The sequence below is a fragment of the Protopterus annectens genome, chromosome 14.part0 (genome assembly GCF_019279795.1).
Source record: "Protopterus annectens isolate FY-2018-M chromosome 14.part0, PAN1.0, whole genome shotgun sequence".
In the NCBI taxonomy this organism is placed as follows: Eukaryota; Metazoa; Chordata; order Ceratodontiformes; family Protopteridae; genus Protopterus; species Protopterus annectens.
Genome location: NC_056748.1, coordinates 347,418,614 through 347,441,610, shown reverse-complemented (window position 1 = coordinate 347,441,610; position 22,997 = coordinate 347,418,614). Strand labels below are relative to the sequence as shown.

The 22,997-nt window shown below is 38.4% G+C and overlaps 1 protein-coding gene across 1 annotated transcript in view; it reads left to right on the top strand.

Moving 5' to 3' along the window:
* LOC122788980 (SEC23 interacting protein) overlaps positions 1–22,997 on the top strand; it is a 1,679,302-nt gene that overhangs the window by 216,339 nt on the left and 1,439,966 nt on the right. The window contains exon 4 of the mRNA XM_044056073.1: positions 17,710–17,903. Coding sequence (XP_043912008.1) covers positions 17,710–17,903 — 194 coding nt within the window. The remainder of the gene's footprint in view (positions 1–17,709; positions 17,904–22,997) is intronic.

The following is a 22,997-nucleotide window of genomic DNA, read 5'->3' as shown; positions in this document are numbered from 1 at the left end:
TTCTGCACTAGGACATACCATCCAAAAGCTTGGAAGATAGATGCTCTCTCATTCAAATGGAACTTCCTAACAGTCTATGCATTCCCACCTCTGCCACTGATGACCTCAGTATTACTAAAGATCAAAGCAGAGAGACCCAAGGGAATCATAATAGCTCCGGACTGGCCAAGACAACACTGGTACCCACTACTACGGAGCATATGTTACACCAGGAGGTGGGCCCTTCCCCAATGGCCTCTACTTTTGACTCAACACAATTTCAAAACAGTGCATCCAAACCTTCAGACACTGCAGCTAACAGCCTGGGAGATCCCATAAATAACCTCAGCCTATCTCTCTCCAAGGAAGTTCAGCGGATACTAACAGAGGCTCGAAGACCTTCCACCAGAAAGGTTTACTTAGCAAAATGGAAGAGATTCAGCAATTGGAATACCAGCAAGGGACATGATGTATCATTGTTGAACATCCCACTCATCTTGGAATATTTGGCAGATATGCTAAAGAACGGCCTCTCATATTCTTCCATAAAGATACATGCATCAGCTATTTCAGCTAGATATAACACTGATCCTCCTGTCTTTTCACACCCTTTGCTAAGTCAATTCCTCAGGGGAATCAAGAACATTAAGCCACCAAGAAAGGCCCCAGTGCCAGCCTGGGACCTCAATTTTGTCCTAGAAAAACTGACTCTACCTCCATTTGAGCCAGCAGCTTCAGTTGACTTGCAATTTCTCTCATGGAAGACAGCTTTCCTGTTGGCAATTACCTCAGCAAGAAGGGTTTCGAACTACAGGCCCTAATGGCAATACCACCGTTCATAATTTTTCACAGAGACAGGGTTTCATTAAGGACCAACCCTACTTTTATGCCAAAGGTGGTATCTAGGGTTTCTTTAAATCAAGCTATTCATCTGCCTGCTTTTTTCCCCAATCCTGAGAATAAGGGGGAAAGACTGTTACATACCTTGGACATTCACAGACAACTTCGATACTACCTGGACAGAACCAAGGCCAGTAGGAAGTCTGAACAACTTTTTGTAGCTTACACCCCTGCAGTCCAAGGAAAAGCAATTTCAAAACAGACTATTTCAAAATGGATTGGACATTGCATCAGATTCTGTTATTCCTTTCATGGAAAGACTGTTCCAGCCAATGTCAGACCACATTCCACTAGAGCTACAGCCACCTCTACAGCATTCTTAAGAGGGGTGCCTACTAAGGACATTCTAGAAGCTGCTACATGGAGCTCCGTGCATACATTCTCCAAACACTACAATCTCCCTCTATACTCCAGATCCAAAGCAGGCTTTGCTTCGGCAGTCCTGCAGGGTTTGATTGCCACACCATCTTTTTCCTAGAGCATTCCTCCTCCCCCAGCTAAGCTATGGTATTCTACCAATATGTTATGACTGCAGTTGCATTCTTGAAGGACATAGTACAGTTTTGTACCTACCATAAATGTAGATGTCCGATAGACATGCAACTGCAGTCGGATTTTCCCTCCCTCCATACCCCTCTATGCCTAGGGTCCACTCCTATCCCTGTTTCTCTTAGCTGGGGATAGCTGTTATGGTGTATTTGTTTTATTGCTCATTTATTTGTCTGGAATCCTGTTTTTGTCTTCCAAATTTGATTACAGCCTTCCTTGGAGGGCACCTGGCATCTGGGGCAAGAAACACTGAAGAAAATGGCGTCGGCTGATGCTTATGTACTCCAGCCGCTCTGACGTCAGAGAGAAATGCGACATCAGCCGACGTCAGACCCAGACTTTGGAATCCGGCCGACCGAGGGCTGCCTGGGGCAGGACAACCCATATGTTATGACTGCAGTTGCATGTCTATCGGACATCTACATTTATGGTAGGTACAAAACTGTACTTTTCAAAGCAGACTATTTCAAAATGGATAAGCCATTGTATTCATTTCTGCTGCATGCATCATGGTAAACCTGTTCCCAAGGGGATCAGATCCCATTCCACCAGGGCTGCATCTATTTCTGCAGCCTTTCTCAGAGGGGTTCCTACCAGAGACATTCTAGAAACTGCTACCTGGAGCTCAGTTCATATGTTTACCAAACATTACCATTAACCTCCCTTCTCTAAATCCAGAGCAGGCTTTGCCACTGCTGTACTGCAGGGCCTTATAGCTGTTCCTAATGCTGTATAATTCCATCCTCCCAACCATTGGTTTGGGATTCTACCCAAATGTAATGACTGCAACAGTGAAACACGAAGAACATAGTACAGTTGTGTACACTTACCCTAAATGTAGGTGTTCGAGTGTATTCACTGTTGCAGTCCTGGTTATCCACCCGCCAGCCCCCTCCTTTTCTCTTTCTATACCTCTTTTTCCTTTCACTATGCTCAAAAGCCTTTTTAATGTATTTGCTTTTATTTGGAGGTATATATTGTGTGTTCTAAATTATATGCATATATAGCTATATATTTTTTGCTCCCCATTTGGGGGCACCTGACATCTGGGGCAAGAAAAACTGATGAAAATGGTGTCTGCTGCATGTTTTATACACCTGACAACCTGACGTCATGGAAGAAGGGACAGCAACCTACGCAGGACCCAAGACTTTGTTAATCAGGCCGACTGAGGGCAACCTACCAGCAGATTACCCAAATGTAATGACTGCAACAGTGAATACACTCAAACATCTACATTTATGGTAAGTGTACACAACTGTACTTTATCACAGTCTCAAGATATTCATCCCTGGGGAATGATTTTTGTGAGTTAATCATGCCAGGTTTGACAGGGAAGTGAAAAAGCCTTTGGGTGGTTGGGAGAGCAGGTTAGATTGGAAAGCCGTGCTTTGCAAATAAGTAAATAAGAATGTTGTTGATGCTGACATTTGGTGAAGAAGTAATGAGTCCATTTTCTAGAATTTACTTAAGAAAAACAGTGATTTGGGAGTCCAGGAGTAATGAAGGCAGAGTATGATACAAATAAGCATATGCACTTACTTTTTTGTGGAAGTACACATTACTTTAAGGCTCAGGCAAATAGCTAGTGTGTCTCTGTTATATGGTGAGCAAGGTAAATGGGGTAAATATAAAAGAGTATGTGTGGCTTAAGAAGATTGAGTGGTGATGTTCCATTGCATCTGTGTCTTGTGGGTAGAGTCTAGTTTTCACTGTAGCTTTTACATCACGTGTGCATTGTCACTGCTCTAGGGCCTAGAGTCTGCTGCAGTCAGTGTATGAATGGAAAAAGAAATGGAAAGATTTCAGAAGGACAGCTCAATTTTGCAGTAGATAAAGGCCACCAAAATTTCTAGTGAGTTAGTGCTCCAGATGTTAATTGCCTTAGGATTTTATTTTAGGACAATCTTACCAATAGGTTTAGTTGTAGAATGTGAGCAAAGCAGGTTGCAGGAAGATGATGCACAAGACCGTGTCATGTATGTATGTATATATAAATAAATAGGACATGCTGGAGGGACAGATTCATAACCCAGAGGCTCCCTTCACTCTGGAATAAAATCCCAGTCCAGGTTAGGCAGAGTCCCTCATTGACTCTCTTCAAGAGGAATCTTGATGAGTGGATGGGAGATCGTAGGTTTACCCCGGGTATCACTTCTGTGTCACTGTTAGTCAGAGGCACAGTATACTAACCTCGAAAAATGGCATAGCAAAATTAATTTAAAATGGGTGGCGAAAGCCATACAGACTCTGGCTAGGCTTATAAATGCCCTAGGGCAGATAGCCTAGTATGAACCTATGAACCTATATATATATATATATATATATATATATATATATATATATATATAGATGTACACACACTCACACACACACACACACGCTTTAGTGTGGAACAGTCTAAAATGATGTTTAAAAATCTGTAGCATGGTGAAAATCTGTTTTACTATGCCGATACTATGTCTGCACATGAGAAGAGCACTAATTTGATGAGAAAATTATTTTATTTGCTTGTTAGCCAGCAGATTAGTAAACTTTTGAGATCCAAATTTCACCGGCCATGACAATTGGTAAAGTGACCAAAGGAAGCTGCAGGCTGACTGGACAGTGAGCTTGGTTTAGGGGAAAGGAAGTCTAGTGGATTATTTTTATAACTTCAAAATTTTTTCTGTTAAAGTTGGTGACTCCCTGTATCCTTAATTCTGAGGAAACTAACAGAAGGGAGCTGGGGGGAACAGTTGGGGATTGGACTGGAGAGAGGGCTTTGATTATCCAGCCATCTTTCAGCATCATTCTTACATTCTGTGTAAAAATGCCCTTTGGCTGATCAACTTTGGAAGAAACTGTGACACTCTACAGGGACTCTCAGGATAATTCTGTTGAAAGTCCATAATTCTATGGTCAGTATTAGATTACATGCACTTGTAATTTTGATTTTACCTATTCCATCTCAGAAGGATGGGAAAAGATTTCATAATCTGCACCTTTGGAGATTTTAACTAAGTATGGTTTCATTACACAAAAGGATGAAGCTGTGACTGCAGCCCAGGTGACTGGATTCAGATTAGCAGCTCTGACACATGAGGGACCAGGTAGGGAGGAGGAGGAGTGAATGGGCATGACACACTCCGCTGTCCCACGTAAAATCTCTCCAAGCTGCTAAAGGACTTCAAAGTACAACAAGCACACAGTTACTTTTTACACTCCACTGTCCCATGAGGTGGTATAGATTTGAATGCAGTTTGGGGTGCACGGAGTGCAATTTCCCTGGGTGAGACAGAAAAACATTGCTCATGCTGCATGGGGTGGGGGAGGGTTGCTTGGAGGGAATATTGTCTGTGGAATTAAGGAACATCCATTCCACAACCCTTCCATGCAGCTAGGACTGTAAGAAAAATAAGAAAATCCTCAAAGCCACCCATGATGGCTTTCTGAAAAATATCCTGTCCCGTTTGATCCTTTCCGCAGAGGTAGGGAGTGCATAGGTTTGATTGATCAAGAAAGAGGATGACGATTGATGGGCAGCAGGAGAAAAATGTAGCAAAAAAAAAAAAAGTCCTTGGATGTCTTGAAGAGTGGTAAGTTGATGCCAGAGTGTACATCACTCACTTTGTTTTCCATTTCTATGCATCTTAAAGGCCAAGGCTGGCCTTAGGCATAGGCAAACTAGGCGACCACCTAGGGCGCCATTCATGCTAGCCTCATAAAGTGCGTAAATTTCATTTATTTATTTAGTATAATTATTTTTTCTTATTCTGTAAAGTTTGCGCTCTTCTCAGCGCCCTGTCTCTGAGCACGTCCCAACTGTATTGTGGTGTTTGCGCCCTCCCCCCACTTCTGTAGTTCTGTCCAATGGTGCCAGAACCATAGGACAAGGGGGAGGGCAAACACCCTCCCACTTTTAAAGCTGTGGGTTGATCGGAAGGCTTCAGTAATTTAAAAAAAAAAAAAAAAAGCTGTGCAAGCGCCGTCTACCTTAAGGCAGACCATGAGTGGCATGCACGCACATCAACGTGGATGCAAATTCCGCACTTGCACACGGAATTTAAGATTGCAATTCTGTTAATCTTCATGCGGTGGTGGTGCTGCGGTAGCGTTGTCGACTCACAGCAAGACTTATCCGTTCGATTCTCAGCTAAAGCGTTTTCTGTGTGGAGACATGCGTGAAGAGGCGTACCTTCGTTGAAGGTTGTGCGTCAGGGCTCATAACTCGGCACGTAAAAATCTTGGGCCAATAATTACCACTGTGGCAACCCCTAACCGGGAAAAAGCCGAAAGACACAACAAAAATCTTCATGGATTCTAACCCATAGACCTTTGTATTTTAAACCAGTGGCCTTTGTATTTTAAGTATGAACAACCAGAGCCAGCTAAGCATTTAAATGTTACCCTGTTCATAAGGGACAAGAGTACTAATCCAGGGTGAACTTGTGGTTTTCCATCCAATCATCCGGATTACATTTTGACAAAGCCTGGAGACACATTTTATGTGATTAAAACAAATCTTTTGGAACCCAAGCTATTCGGTAAGGAGTTCTTTACTAAATGTCTTACTTGGTCCATGCTGGCTTAGATAAATTTATTCTTTACCCAAGACTAATTCCCTGTCATAAAGTAAAGCTGGTAGTAAGTGTATTGATGCACACACACACACACACACACTATATATATATATATATATATATATATCTCTATATATATATATATATATATATATATATATATATATATATATATATATATATCTCTCTCTCTCTCTCTATATATATATATATATATATATATATATATATATATATATATATATATGTGTGTGTGTATATATATTTATATATTTATATATATATATATATATATATATATATATATATATATATATATATATATATATACTGTATATATGTATGTATATGTATATATATATATATATATATATATATATATATATATATATACTGCATGTATGTATATGTATATATATATATATATATATATATATATATATACTGCATGTATCTCATACATGCACACACTTTTATGATATATATGTTATGTAATTATTATTTGATTAAGTTTTATGCAATTTAGAATTGGTTACCTGCATTAGAAATGCAACTTAAAATACATTTTTATAACCATTTGTTGATGTCAGTGTTAATATTTAAAATTCTCGGCTTTAAAGGAGCATGCTAAAGTGCTGAAATGTACATATTGTTGTCATGACACTAAAGAAATGTTGAATTTAAATTAATTACATCAGTTATTGTAATATTTGCTAGGGAATTTATTTTATTTTATTTATTTTCTTTTGCATTTGTTGACCGGGCTAGTCTAACTGGAATAAAATCCATTTTCAGTAGAGGCCCGGGGAGAAAAGCTCCAACACAGATAATTTTATACAGTAAAAAATAATCACAAGTTCAAAGAAGAATAACAGTAGTAAAATAGCTCTAAGCAGTTGCAGCCATACACATACACAATATATGACTGTAATAATTGTCTCAAATTCAAAGAATTATAACGGTAGTTAAAAAGGGTCTAAACAGATTACAGACATACAGATTAGGTACAGTTGTCATTACTAGCATACCTAGCTCATGCTGAGGTGATACGCAGTGCAATACATATAAAAACAAATTAGTAGTTTTCAATTGGAAGCAGGATAAAAAAGTATATACAGTTGATAAATTATACAAATGTATCATATGATACAGAGAAATAAAGATATATAGGAAGCAGCAAGAGGATGTCAGTAGGTGGAATATACTCTTGTTAGGAGCAGAGAAGACAGTCAGGGTTAGTACAAGGACAAAGCCAGTGAGTACTGAGAAATTATTTTATTTTTAGTTTAAAGAGTCTTATGGAGGTCAGAGATAGGAGTTCAGAGGGAAGCCTGTTCCAGTGTTTGCCTACAGAGTTAGAAAACAGAGAATCTCCAGCTGAGTTGTTGGATTTGTTGATAGTAATAAGTGGCTTATTAGAGGAGCGTAGGTTCTTAAGATTGTTGTAGGGGGTAATGAGGGTAGTCAGTATAGGTGGGGTAGTACAAGCTCTTATGGATAATAGTGAGTTGTTGAGATAGTATCTGGTTATGAAACTCTAGCCATCCTAGTTGTTTTAGGTTGCAGTGATGTGTTCTAAAAGGAGATCCTGTGGCAAATCTAGCAATGGAGTGATAGGCAGTAGCAAGTTTGTTTAGGTTGTTTTTTGAGAGATTGGTGTATATGGGTGAGGCATAGAGTAAGGTAGTGATTAAATGAGTTCTAGCTATAGCGATTTTGGTTGAAGGAGTAAGGGAGTGTTTGATTCTGTAAAGGGATCCCAGTTTATTATTTACTGTTTTTATAGTGATGTTAGTATTTTATTATTTTATTTATTTTACATTTGTTAACCGGGCTAGTCCAGCTGGATACATGTCCATTTTCAGTGGAGGCCCGAGGAGAAAAGCTCCGCTAACTACTACATAACAGGTTAAGAATATACAAAATTATACAATTATTCAATAAAAAAATAAAAACATTTGCTTTAAACCTTTTACAGGCTGTCTAGGTATTCGAGTACAATTAGAGACACATAGCAGGTGAATAGGTTTAGATGCTTTACTAAGTTATGGTGATTCTACCCTCTACATAAGTAGTAACATTTAGAATTTTTTGTCTCTTTAAGAGGGGGAGTAACAGAAACATTTAAGAGGTGGAAAGTGGAATATGCTAGGGTAGGAAGAAAAGAAGAGGGAGGTCAGATGAAAAGGATTGAGGGAAAATAAGAGACAGAAAAGTGGTTACCCTGGGTTATAGCAAGAGCAGAGCCAGTGGTTGGTTAGGAAGAGTTTAAGTTTTGTTTTAAATTGTGGAATTGTAGTCAAGGATGTGAGGTCTGGTGGAAGTTGATTCCAAATTTTGCCAACTGAGTTGGAAAATGTGGAGTCACCAGCTAGATTATTTGATCGGGAAGTTTGAATCTGTATTTTGTTAAAGGAGCGAAGGTTCTTCATGTTGTTATAGGGTTTTATGAGGGTGGAGAGCATTGGTGTGTTCTCAGGGTGATGCAGGGCTTTATGGGCGATGGTAAGTTGATAGAATTGTATAAGGTGGGGTAGTTCCAACCACCCTAGTTTTGTTGGATTCAAACAATGGTGAGTTCTATATGGAGAGGCAGTTGCAAATCTGGCAATGTTGTTGTATGATGTGGCTAGTTTATTGAGGTTATGCTTAGAAAGATTAGTGTATATGGAGGAAGCATATAATAGGGTGGAGATCAAGTGTTCTCGCTATAGTGGTTCTGGCTTCAGGTGTTAAGAAAGATTTGATTCTGTAGAGAGAACCTAGTATTCTGTTAGTTGTATTTATTGTGGAGTTGATATGAAAGTCAAATTTTAGTTGGTTATCAATAGTAATTCCCAAGAGTTTTGTTGTTTGGTCTGGAGCTATGAGGGTACCATTGTTAGATGTGAGTGTAAAATCAATAGGGGGAGATAGGTGAGTAGGTGGAAAGAGGAGAAGTTTGGTTTTCTTGGGGTTGAGGAGGAGACAGTGGTTAGAGAACCATTGCTCTATGGTGGAGAAGGTTTTTTGTGTAAGGGAGTGAAGTTCAGTCTGGGTAGAGGCAGAGCAAATGTTGTGGTGTCATCAGCGTATTGAATACAAGTAGATGAAGGAGTGGCTAGGTGAAGATCATTTATAAAAATGGAAAACAGAAGAGGACCTAAGATGGAGCCTTGAGGGACCCCGATAGAGGTTGGGAGAAGATCAGAGAGATGGTTGTCCCATAGTACTGCTTGTTTGCGATTAGCAAGATAGGATGTGAACCAGCTTAGGGCGAGGTTGTCCAGAGAGAGGGAATTGAGGCGATGTAAGAGGAGTTGGTGATTAACCATGTCAAAGGCTTTTGACAGGTCTACGAAGAATGCTGAAGAGGGAGTATTGTTGTTGCGATTTATGTTAATTGAGTCGGTGAAAGATAATAATGCTGTGGTAGTACTATGGAATGGTTGAAACCCATGTTGGCAGTTAGCTAAGAGATTGTTGCTTAACAGGTGATTAAGTAACTGTTTGTGGATGCATTTTTCCATTATTTGTATGAGTGTCAAAGTTTAGATTATTATCTATGGTTATTCCAAGAAGTTTGGTGGTTGTGTCAGGAGATATGAGAGTCCCATTGTTGGATGTAAGAGTAAAGTGAAGAGGGGCAGACCTACGAGTAGGAGTAAAAAGTAGGAGTTTAGTTTTTTTAGGGTTAAGTAGAAGGCAACGGTTTAAAAACCATTGTTCCACTGTATTAAATGCATTTTGTGTAAGGGATTGTAGCTCGGTAGGAGTATTAGCTGAGCAAATAATGGTGGAGTCATCTGCATATTGAATGCAGGTAGCATGTGGGATTGCTAGGTGGAGGTCATTAATGAAAATGGAAAATAACAATGGGCCTAAAATGGAGCCCTGGGGGACACCAAGGGAAATAGGGAGGTGAGAAGATAGGTTGCTTTCCCATAGTACTGCTTGTTGTCTATTCTCCAAGTAGGATTTGAACCATTGTAATGCTAGAGTATCAAGAGAAAGAGATTTAAGTATTTCAATTAGGAGCTGGTGATTAACCATATTAAAAGCCTTATATAAATCAATGAAGACAGAAGAGGAAAGGGTATTGTTATTACGGTTAGAATTTATACAGTCTGTGAAGGAGAGAAGGGCTGTGGTGGTGCTGTGGTTAGGTCTAAATCCATGTTGACAGTTGGCAAGTAAGTTATTATCAATTAGATGGGTGATTAGTTGCTTATGGACACATTTTTCCATTATTTTTGCCACTGGAGAGAGTAAGGCTATTGGTCTGTAGTTTGAGATGTCAGTGGAGTTACCACCTTTATGAAAGGGGGATGATGTGTGAGATTTTCCAGGTAGATGGGATATTTCCTTCGGTTATAGTTCTGTTAATAAGTATGGAAATGGGGAGGGCTATGGCTTTGGCACCTTTTTGCAGGTATTCAGCAGGTAGATGGTCAGCAGAGGGGGTAGTGGGTTTCAGTTTTTCTAGAAGAGAGCAAATGAAGTATGTAGGAACAGGTTTTAGCTGAAATAATGGAATAGGGTAAGTTGGAGAGGTGGTTAGATTAGGGGAAGTTGGAGATAATTGCTTAGCTAGTGTTTGAATGGTATCTGTAAAGAAAGAATTAAAGGCATTGGCAGTTTGTGTTAGATTATCTTGGTTAGAGCCTTGTGGGATAGGTGTAATAGTTTGGCCTGGGTGTAGGAGTTTGTTGATGCTGGACCCAAATTTTTGTGGATTTCTTTGGTTAGTTTGTTGTAGTTGGATATAAAAGTTTTTTTTTATCTAGCAGGATAGCTTTTTTAGTAGTATTTCTAAGTTGTCTAAAGGTTTGGTGGTCTGTTGAATTCCTGGTAGTGTGCCATTTTGACCAAGATTTGTTTCTGAGGAGAATTTTCTGTCTAGTTGCTTTGGTGAGCCATGGGGCAGTTTTAGTGTTACTTCTAATAGAGCCGCATAGGGGCATGTTGGTCAAGGATGGATAAGAATGTGGAATTAAAGTAGTCAACTGCTTTATCTAGGGTGAGTGTTTTTAGTGGTGACCAATCACAGTGTTTGAGTTCTAGCTGGAAAAGTTCAGGATTGAAGAATTTTTTAGTCCGGATTGTACGATATGTAGTAGGGTTAGGTATGTTAATTTTGTGTCTGATGATATAAGTGAGTAAGTGATCACTTAGATCATCAGGGAGGGTTCCTGCCTTGTATGTGAGATGTGGAGAGTTTGTAAGAATCCAATCTAATATACTTTCTTTGTTGTTCGTTTTATTAATTCTTGTAGGGGAGGTAATGACTTGAGAGAAGCCATAAAGATTAATGTGGGTGGTGGGATGAGGGGTACTGCAGGACTTCCAATCGATGTTCAAGTCCCCAAGTATTAAAGTTTCTTGTGGAAGATTGATAGATACCCAGTAAAGAATGCTTTCAAGGGTATTAATGTTATTACCAGGGGGAAGGTAAATACAAACGATGTTAATGGATTTGAATTTGTTGATTTGAAGTTTAGTGACAAGGATTTCTGAGTTATTAAATATAGGTAGATTTATGTTAGATGTGGTGACTTGTGGATTATTTTTATAGAGGACTGCTACACCCCCTCCCTTTTTTGTTAATACGGTCCATTCTTAGGATACTGTAGGCAGGTGGGGCAAGTTCATTGTCATTAATGGATGGTTTTAGCCATGTTTCTGATAGACATAGGAAATCAAATTGGTAGAATTCTAGTAGGGCATGAAGATGGGCAGTCTTGTTTTTAATGCTTCGAATGTTAAGATGTGCTATTGAAAGAGAGTTTGGAGGCTTATTAGGTGTATGTGCAAGAGTAATGTTAGAGGTGATTTGTACAGTGTCAGGAATATTGTTTGGGCCAGGATTAGGATGAATGTCTCCATCTAGCAGGGCTAAGTGGAGTATTTTATACGTGGGGTTGTTAACTTTAAGGAAATAAAAACAAAGTGTTTTTCTTGCATGGAGAGTATTATATTGTATATGGGTTAGTCTGTGATATTTGGCTTGCAGGTAGCAGGGACAAATTGTGGTGTTAAAGCTGTAAAGAGAGATAGGTAGTAGTGGTGTGGAAGTGAGCCTGGAGGGCAGTAGAAGGTTTGGGTGGAGTGGTTGTTCATAAGAGGTTAATGTGTAGATAGTTATTAGAGGAGGTAGGAGCGAAACAAAGGCTATGAAGTTTAGTTGAGTTAGGTAGGAAACATTGGCCATGATGTAGGTATAAGATGTGAAGATAGATAGGGGTATGTAGTAATAGCAGCTGGGTAGTTGAAACTGTAAGGGTGGGGTGGATATGTGATATAGCTAGGAGAGGTAAGTGAATAAGTTTGGTGGGGAGTGGTAATGAGAACTATTTGATTGGTATAGGTAAAATAGGGGTGTGGTTTAGTGAAAATATATTGAGGACCCCTGGGGGTGGGTGGGAATTGGGGGTAGGGAGGGGAGCGGAGTGAGCCCGCAGGGCGAACGGAGCGGGTTGAGACAGTCGAGTGAGACAGTCGAGGTGAACAATCAGTGGAATTCTGATTGTGGAGGAGTGGCTGCAGGGGTAAGTAGGTTTGTGATCTGTGTAGAAGAGTAGGAAATAGTATAAGTGATTTGTAAAGGCAGAAAGTGGGAAAGTATAGCAGAACAGGTAATAGGTAGGGTCAGTTGTAAGAATGCTAAAAAGGAGTTTATAAAGAAGACAGCCTTATGAGGATGAGGGGCTACAAGAGAGGAGCAGATAGGAGGGTGCCACCTAGTGGGCAGTCAGGTATATAACCACAGAGGTGAGGAAAAAAATCAGGCAAGGCTAGACTAGGGCTAGAAAGACAATATATGTGAATGGGTTAATAAAACTAGGAGTATGAGAGGGATTATACATAGTCTACTGGATTTAGGGGGGGTATGGCTACTGGGTGTTTAGGCTATGAGGCCTACAATAAATAACAACAAGGATTAAAGCAGTGAAATGAATTAGCTATAAAGCCAAACTTACAAATTGCACATACTCTCATCACTTTTTGTGTGAGAACAGCAGTTTACACTTATGAAGTGATGTAACAGTTGGATGATTGGGGTGGGTCCTTGGGTCCCTGGTGGATAATGATCTCCTAGTGGAGGGTAGGCAGGCTGAAGAGGTGAAAGCAGATATGTATCAAAACAGGAACAAGAGAGAAGGGGAGAAAGTCAAGAGAGAGACAAAAATGTATTAGATGGCACACTACAAAATAGTTAGGCAAAATACTTAGCTAATCACTTAGAAGCAATCAAATTCATATCTCTAGAGTTAGGAAAGACAAGAAAATGGTTTACTACAAACAGTTTACATCTAACAATTATACAATAGCCTTGGTATAAGTGAAAACACTGTTACAGGCAAGACGTTTGTGGTATTACTTTGTGAGAAGAACACAACAAGAATCAGATAGTTAAATACAACAAACCAAAGCAAACAGTTGCAAAGTACGATATACCCTGCTAACTTTGTAGCTGATTAAAGTACGGTAAATTATAATCTAAGCCTTTTGTTGTACTTATTAACTGGTCTGGATGAAAGGGATGCACCTAGTATTCAATTTGGATTAAGATAGGTACATAAGCTATGCCGGTGTTTATGCAGGGTTTGGCGTCCTTCTTGGTAACCACAAAGTAACAAAAACCATTAAATTATTCGTAAATCCAGTCAAAAGGATGAAACGCCACTGTCTTTGAGTGGCGTTGGGCAAAATAATTACAGATTAGAAGAGTTTAATATCTGGAGAGAAAAAAATATTCCCGCCACGCACCACGTGTTAATGGTACTGCATAAAAAGCAATTTATTTGTAAATATGGAAATAAGGATAAAACACCACTATCTTTGAGTGTTTTTGGCCAAGATAACTGCAGATGTGATAAGGTAGTATAGGGAGAGAAAAAACTCCCGCCACACACTGTGTGTTTACAGGACTGGATAAATGCAATTTATTTGTAAACCAAGTAAAAAGGATAAAATGCTACAATCTTTCCGTTGCGTTGGCCAAGATATCAGGAGAGAAAAACTCTCACCAGTATTCGCAAGTCCGAGTGAGGGAGAGCAGATGGATAAATGACCTTGCTTTGATCTAACTGGAGATCCACGCACTCAGAAGAGTAGCGGCTATTAGTAAAGCTTATACAATCAATTATTTCCTTCAGCGGACAAGAATTCTAGGCTAGGTATCGATTGTACCCTTCAGGGGACATGAGTTCTAGGCTACATATATCATTAATAACATGACAAAAATCAGTAAGTGGAGATCCACGCACACAGAAGAATTGCGTCAAGTTTGTGAGCCTAATACAATAAATCATATCCTTCAGCGGACAAGAATCCTAGGCTAGATTTATCATTCTTAACATGACAAACCAGTACAACAGGTTCTAGATATACAGAATGTCCAAAGGGAAAAAAAAAACAATTCACTGCAAACGCTACTACCGGTGAGATAGTAGCTTGAATATAACTACAGCGTAGTAGTAACTGTACAATCTTTCAGCACATTTAGTTAGTACACAGATAGTATAAAACCGATAACAGTAAAAGTTTGCATGCTATTAAATACAGAAACAATCACTTACATATGATCAGCGCACAGGGGCATGAAGCACACAGCAGCCAAGCGGTATCCTAGCAAGTAAAGATGGCGCCGGGGGAGACAGGTGTTGTATATAAGGATTGGGAGGAATTATATGAGGAAATTATATTCCTATAACAAGTCTTTCAAAGGCAATTATCCAATGTACCACATGACCTTGTATTGTGATAAGTGTTCTGAAATAATAAATTCTGTTTTGCAAATTAAGAAAATATTGAAGTGGCTTAGATTCCTGCAGTACTAGTCAATTTTAATTTAGTTGGAATTTTTTTAGAACATAAAGCCATTCTCTGAGTAAGTAGGAGAGCAGAGAATGACAGTAGACATGGCCTGTTTAGTATGTCATTTGACATGCTGCATGCCTTCTTGCCAAACCTCTGTAATGTCAGCTGGCAATAAATATAATGAAAATTATCAGTCACATTATTAATTTTATATCTACCCTTTTTTTTCTAAATGGACTTCTTTTACCCTACGTCCCTGTGCCATAATATCCTGCCATTAATTCATTCATGCTACTACATTAGAACTGACTTCATATCAACATCTAACATTAATGTTTAAGTTAACCTGTCAAACAAATATTCCCTATGTATCACACCCACATACACCATGAGCTTATCTGTGTAAACACATACACACACATACACCATGGGCATATCTGTGTAGACACATACACGCACACAGACACACACAGACACACACGCACACATACACACATACACAATGAGCATATCTATGTAGACACATGCACACACAGACACACACACACATACATATATACATACACATGCGTACTCCGTGTCCATTCCCTATCTCAACTACTATGGTTTAGCTATGCTACTAAGGTTCCTGCCCCCAAATCTAACCTAGATTTTCAGATTTTCTGATATTCTTCATAAAGTTATACCTTTCTGTGGGAACACACATTTCTAAACAACTGCAATAAGCCTGTGCATAGAGTCTTTATCTTTTATCACAAACTCTGTGGGGTCTATCTGGGAAGGATCATCTACTATGACTCTGAAATCCAGCTCTTTTTAATGCTTAGAGGTTGAACAAGATATATATATATATATATATATATATATATATATATATATATATATATATATACATATAGACATATACATATAGATAGATATACACACACACACACATATATATATATATATATATATATATATATATATATACATATAGATAGATATACACACACACACACACACACACATATATATATATATATATATATATATATATATATATATATATATATATATATATATATATATACACACACACATATAGATATATATATATATATATATATATATATATATATATATATATATATATATACACACATACATACATACATGCATACATTTCTGCTTCTTTTTTTAGAATTTCCAAAGAGTAGAACAAAACAAAATAAGAGCAGTGTAGATTAATGGTCCATCAGAAAAATAAGATAAAAGTCAATGTAAATGAGTGAAGGACTAAACCACAGCAGGGAATAATAACATAGACAAAATTTAATTGTGTGCTCTTTTGCAGCAAATCATGCTGCTTCATCAGGCAATTCAACAAAACACAATGCATAACATTTAAAATACATACTAACCAATAAAATCTCTCCTCTCATTAATTATGCAAAAACTTTATAAAAGCAAAAAACATCAGATTCATATATGAACACATGAAGAATATTTATAGACACATATCTATGAATATATATATATATATATATATATATATATATATATATAAATATGCGTATATATCTAAAATGTATGTGTCTGTTGACATAATTTTTGTTGCAACTATCATACATCACAAACCATACTGACATGATTTTAGTTGCAAACATTATACATCATTTATAATCTATCCAGTCATTGTCAGCCAAACATTACATAACTCATTCAAATACTGCCTTCTTTTAAACCTCATTCTTCCCTTGTATGTACTGTTCCCACAAGTCCCTGAGGCTTAAGCTACTGTACATAGGGAGGAGAGAGGTTGTAATTCTACTTTCACTGAACTTTAAGACTCGCTCGCTTACCCCAAAGTAAATTAAACTTTTTAGATTAACTTAAGCAACCCTTTATAACAAGGCACATGGGCTTCTATGTTCTGAGGACATGACTTTTATAGTAAAATATGCGTGAAGGATAACAGATAAACAGATGTGGACAGATAAAGCAAGTTTATTAAAGAAAAATTCCTTCTTCACTTAGTTAGACTACATTGCAAGGTATCTTTTCTTCCCATGCATTTAAATAATTGAAGGAAATAACTGGAATGCCTTTCTTGGGGAGTAACCTGCCTGTGGGTGTTGCTCAAATAGGAGTGTTTCATGAGAATGGTGTGGGTGGGGCTTAAGGGAGCACTACTTCGCCTAGGGCGCCATTTCAGCTAAAGCCGCCCCTGTTAAAGGCTGATTGTATCTGTATGTCCATTGCTCCTTTATTGATTTAAATGAGACTAAATTTCCAATCTGAACCAATTTGCATCAGGAAATTTTTCAGCAGACCGTTCCTTTTACATGTCATTTGCCATCATGAAATCTCAGTTTTAGTCAAGGTAATTTGACTTTAAACTGTTCTGAAATCTTTTCATCTCGAGCATTTCTTAAGTTACAATTTTTATTTAGTGACCATTTGTTTCAAGGGTGCTTGCTGTAGAAAGTATTGGTGCATTATAGGAACTTAAAGCAGCCTTTCCTTTTAGTATTTTTGTTGTGCATATGTCAGTGCACTGCTGTGTACTTCATGTCATTTATATTTTATGAGCCTATATCCCACTTTTGGAAATGATTTGAGGTGTGTTGCACTAATAGCTGTATAACAGCTGCTTCAAAAGTGAGGCAGCCTTCCAGCTGAGTACTCAGTGTCAAGGCCTTGCTGAGAACAAACACTGAGGACACAATTCATTGTAAGGTGTCATAAATCAGTAAGCTAAACATTTGTGCGAAACATTTCACGTGATTTCTTTCTGCATACTATTAGCATAAGATTTTTATGTTGCCATTAAGATGTATTCTGTCAATGCTAGAAAATGATTGTAAGCCTTGCATAACTGTTAATGCTTTTGTGTAAAATTATAACATTAACTTGGATTTTCTGATGTTGATAGTCCAACCTGATCCAGAAAATGTGGTAGTGAGTACAGACGGAGGACGTTATGATGTTTATTTGTATGATCGAATGAGACATGCTGTTTATTGGGAGGAAGAGCCATCTGAAGTGAGACGGTGTACCTGGTTTTACAAGGGTGACACTGACAGTAGGTTTGTTCCATACGCAGAAGATTTCAGTGAAAAATTAGAGGTATGTCACTGTTTGTTACAATGACAAGTTGTAATCCTTATTGTGCATAATTACCTGTTTTGGGAAAAAAGGTGGAATCGCAGTGTGAACTGGTTCTTAAAAACCATGACTACAGAAAATTTATGTTGAGTAATAGAAGATTGTTAGCAATAATTTTGTCATATGCCATAAAAACACAACTTGGTAGAAGACAATTTTGGAGGAATTAGGAAAGTGTCATTAAGTAGTCGTGCTTTTTCTTTTTTTCTTTTTTTTTTTTTCTATTTATTTATTTTTTTGCAGTTTGTGTATTAGTTGTTTGTAGAAATGTGCAGTGTTGGGCTGTGTAGTAATCTGTTGAGAGATGCAATTATAGTTATATCCCTACTTTTCTGTTTTTTTTTGTTGTTTCTTTATTAAATTCGTACATTGTAGACAAGGACTTAAGTGCACTTGTAAAAGAAAACAACCCATAGCAAAAGTTTGTCATTTCCATGCATCGTACATAGTTTTTTATAGCAATTGTCATTCAGTCCAACATGACATAAATTGCTTGGTTCCGATATTCCCTGAAATCTCACTCCTCCTCCTTCTGAACAATTTTCTCCATCTACTGTTCCCACAAATTCCATTTATTTCTATGGCCTATGCTCCTTCTCTTTCTAAAGACCCTACCCTTCAGTTTTTCTGTCTCCTTTACAATATTCAGTACTTTATTACAACTGGTTTAGAATTTGATTTCCAGTTTCTACTACTTGCTTTTTGGCATCTAGTAGCATTAAACTTAATTAGGCCTTACCATGTCAGGAAAATTCAGACACTGTGTCCCAAATTTGAAGAATCATTTGAGTTACAAGCACTGCTCCTTAAACATTTCTGAGTACTCTGTAGAGATTTTATTAAAGTCTACCAATTCATTACATTCCCCAAAAAACTTGTTCCTAGTTACCTGTGTCTGTCCCATTACATCTCCAGCATTTGCTATATACCTGAGGACATTTTTTTTTATGTTTGGTTGCGGTATAAAAATACCTATGCAAACCCTTTCAAGCAGAAGTCCTAAACCTTTTGGACTTTGCTGCATGCTTGGAAGCCATACAGATGTCCTCCCATTGTTATTTTGTATCTTGTTTTTCCTTTATCTCTTTCCTGTCTTTTCTACCCTCCTCTGATTGATTTTTATAATCATGCAGTATTTTATTCCCTACTAATTATTCCTTTTTAACAGCAACTTATGTTCTAGACTTAATTAAAAACTTTACCAGAGATGATCTTTCACTTAGTACTCCATTATCCCTTTCCCTTTGCCTGTACTTTATCAATCCCTGGTAAGGAATACAGTCTCTAATTTGCCTGGTCACATTCCACTCAGTTATCTTTCTGCCTGTAGTCATTTGCTCCCAATATCTTGCTTACTTTGCTAATTTCTTTTCTAGTAAATTCCTGCATCCACCTGCCTATCTTCTATATCTTTTTTTGCAGACATTCTTATTGGTAAACCTTCATTTTTCCATTTCCGTGTTGGATTTGTTCTTAGAATACATTTGGGTACTTTATGAATATACTATTATTCCATGTGCTGGTGTTATTCTCCTTAAGGACCTGCATCCAAACTCTTACTGTATCATTACTTCTCAGATTCCCCTCCATACTGTTCAGATGCAGTAGTCATAAACTGCTTTGTTCTATGGGGAGAATCATCATATTATTTTAACGTTATTAAATTATCACTTATAGGGCGGCCACGGTGGTGCAGCAGTTAGCATTGATGCCTCACAGCAAGAGGTTATTTGGTTCGATTCTCAGCTGGGGTGCCTTCTGTGTGGAGTCTGCATGTCCTCCCTGTGGATGCCTAGGTTTCCTCCGGGTGCTCTGGTTTCCTCCCACATCCCAAAGACAATGCTGTAGGTGGATTGGACACTCTAAATTGGCCCGAAGTGTGAGTGTGTGCATGTGTGTGCCTTCTGTGGAAGGTTGGGTGCTGGGCTGGCACTCGACACCGTAAAACTCCACTGCCAATCATGAGCGGACAGATGATCCACTGTGGCGACCCCTAACCGGGAAAAGCCGAAAGAAGAAGACGAAAAAAGAAGAAAATTAAATTCATCACTTATGATGTTGGCACATACTTAATGGAAAAAGAAAACAAACCATTTTAACATTTCTTTTCTTTCACACATTTGTATATTACATGTTTGTTTTCTTTCTTTATAACCCCAGTTTCTGATGGATTTGCTGCACATCAGCAAGTCATATGGCATCAGAAATACTCTGTCTAGGGATCTAAACATTTTCTGCAACAACAACAGAACACTTTGGAGGGATAGGTATATTCTACAGGCCTGCTGTGAAACAGACTCCTCATCCACATAAAACAAAGATCATCCCTGTCCATTTTCAAGCACAACTTAGATCTATAGATGGAAAACTGAGAAAGTTTACACCAGGACTGCACCCTGTGCCACTAATGGATAGCGGCAGCTCCTAAATGCTTTATCCCATGCATGGGTCCCTCAAATTATCTATATTATCCCAGTTATTCTCGTTAGAGATGATGTACAGTTATAACCAAGTGGGATATTTTGACTTCCAAGATGGCTGCTCATTGAGTAACAGCTTAACTGTACCTCTCCCATTGTGAAAACAGAAATTCAACAGAGAAGGCCAGTAGACGTTTGTGTTTAAGGGTAAATTTCAGTAGCTGGGTAGTAAGTGTACTGCTTGGATCCAGGAAAAAAAAATGCAGCCACCTGGAAAAAAATCCGCTACAAAAAGTGAGGAAGAAACACTGACTGGGTAAAGTTGTGCAACTGTTCAGCAAAAGCAATGCAGTCTCCAGACATGACTTCCAGTAACCTACAGGAAGATGTAAGACAACTGCACACAGACCTGGTTAAAAGTAACCAAACATGGATGGAGTGCTTCAACACAAACAAAAGGCTGGAAAAAATGGAAGAAGCTTTAAACAGATATTCAGATGAGACAATAAAGCTGCAAAAAACAGAGGTTGAAATGAAGAAAAGGCTGGCTGAATGAGGACAGAGCATGTAGGGAAAACCTTTGACTTTCACCTGCACCAGAGATGCTGGAAGGAACAGATTGCATTACTTTTATGAAAACACAAATAAGCAACCAGACTAGTATGCCACAGCAGGAGTGGTTAGTTGAAAGGACACATCGTGTTTTCTCCAAACATGGCTATGAGAAAGCAACCTTGACCTTTAATAGTAAATATGCAATTCTACCAGCAGAAGGAGTTGATTCTGGCAAAACTGTGACAGGACAAAATACTAAAAATGGGTGAAACTGTTTGTGGAAGAGTACTACTCATTGTATACCAGTCAGAAGAGGACTACTCATTGTATACCAGTCAGAAGAGGAATAAAGTCATTCCATTTTTCAGGGAATGTGAAAATGTGCGTGTGATATTCAAACTACTGTACCCAGCTGTCTTCAAAGTATTCTTCCCTGGAGGGGCAAAATAATTTTTTGATTGATGAAGTACATGCTAAGGAGGAAATGAAAACGTTTGTCCAACAAAAAGTGAGCTGTGAAAAGGAAAGTGATTCTGCTGGTTTGGTAATAAAGACCACAGACAGACTGTACCTGCAAAATCTTTTCCACTGTTTCAATGGAAAATGTTGGAGAGAAGGAACGGAGCATGGGAACTGACTATAAGAGCAGAGAGTATGTTGGAACTGAAACAGAGAAAGGATTTGGGAGATGGAGATGAGCAGTAATAAAACCAGTAACTTAATGTAGGATTACAATGCTATAATTATATTTGTGAAATATGGTAGAACAAGAAAATCTGGAAATATTAGACTTTTTTAGAATTTGTTGGACTTGTGGGGGGCTGTGTAGCATATGCCCTACTTTATATCAATAATGTTTGGAAACATGCTTTGGGGAGGGGAAGAGAGGGGAGTACGTTTACTAAGTAAAGAAAACATTTTTCTTAGTACTATTTTTGTGGTGTATTTTTTGCATGTTGTAAAGTTTTCTCTGTTATTTGTAAGTGTAATGGGGTTGTAAACAGGTGCTGCTATCTTTTTCCTTTCTTTCTCCCTTCTGTCTTTCTTGTACAATTTTAAGAAATGTAGGCACTGCAGTGTAAAAAAATGGTCAAAAGACCATGACAAAATTGTTCCTTTTCTCATTCTTGCATAGGGAATGACTGGATTAAGAATGTTAGATTGATTTAGTAACAAGTTAAGAGAAAGCAACTTAATGAAAAAGAATATTGAATATTATCAGCCTTTTTTCTAGCAAATGAATGTATGGTTGGTAGCAGTTCTTTATCTAGTCATCATGTCTTCATAGAAACAGTCTGATAAAGAGAAATTGTTTCCATTGAGACAGAACTAAGCAGTCAATTTCTCATTATCAGATTGTCTCCATGGAGGCATGAGAACTAGACAGACATCGGATAATGAGAAGTTGGCTCTCCGGTTCTCATGTCTCCATGGAGACAGTCTGATAAAGAGAAATTCATTACAGTCTGGTGGAGAGTGACTGGCTGGGGAAAAAAGAAATTAAAAACTGGCTAGGAGATAATGATGTTCTTCGTTTTCCATTGCTGCAGTCCTAACTATTGGGTATAGTCCGCATCCAGTCGGCCCGAATACCAGAGTATAAGGCTGACGTCGGTCAGGGCGCATTAGACTGACGTCAGTACGTCAGGGTACTAATGCGCATGACCGGCGTCATATCCTCAGTCTTTTTTGCCGCGTGGTCCGATGCAGAAGCAGTTTTGCGAGTGCAGGTTGGCGTTCTGAAATATTTCAAACCGGAGTTTCAGACCGAATCAGAGTTGGCTAAGTACCCCGTTGGGGAACATTTTGGTTTTTTCTTGCCTCAGTATTTAACCGGATGTCAGAAAAAGTGAATAACTGTATTTCTTGTGGGAAACAAATACCTCATAGGGATTACCATACATTGTGTATACCTTGTTTAGGGCCCGAGCACGACGTTGTTGGTTGCCGCTCTTGTGCTAGGTTTAACAAACGCACTATTAAGAGGAGGTTAGACTGTGCCAGATTAGTGTTTGGGAAACGTTGCAATTATAAAATGCCGTCGGATGCTCCGACGCCCGCTTCGTCCAAGAAGCGCAAG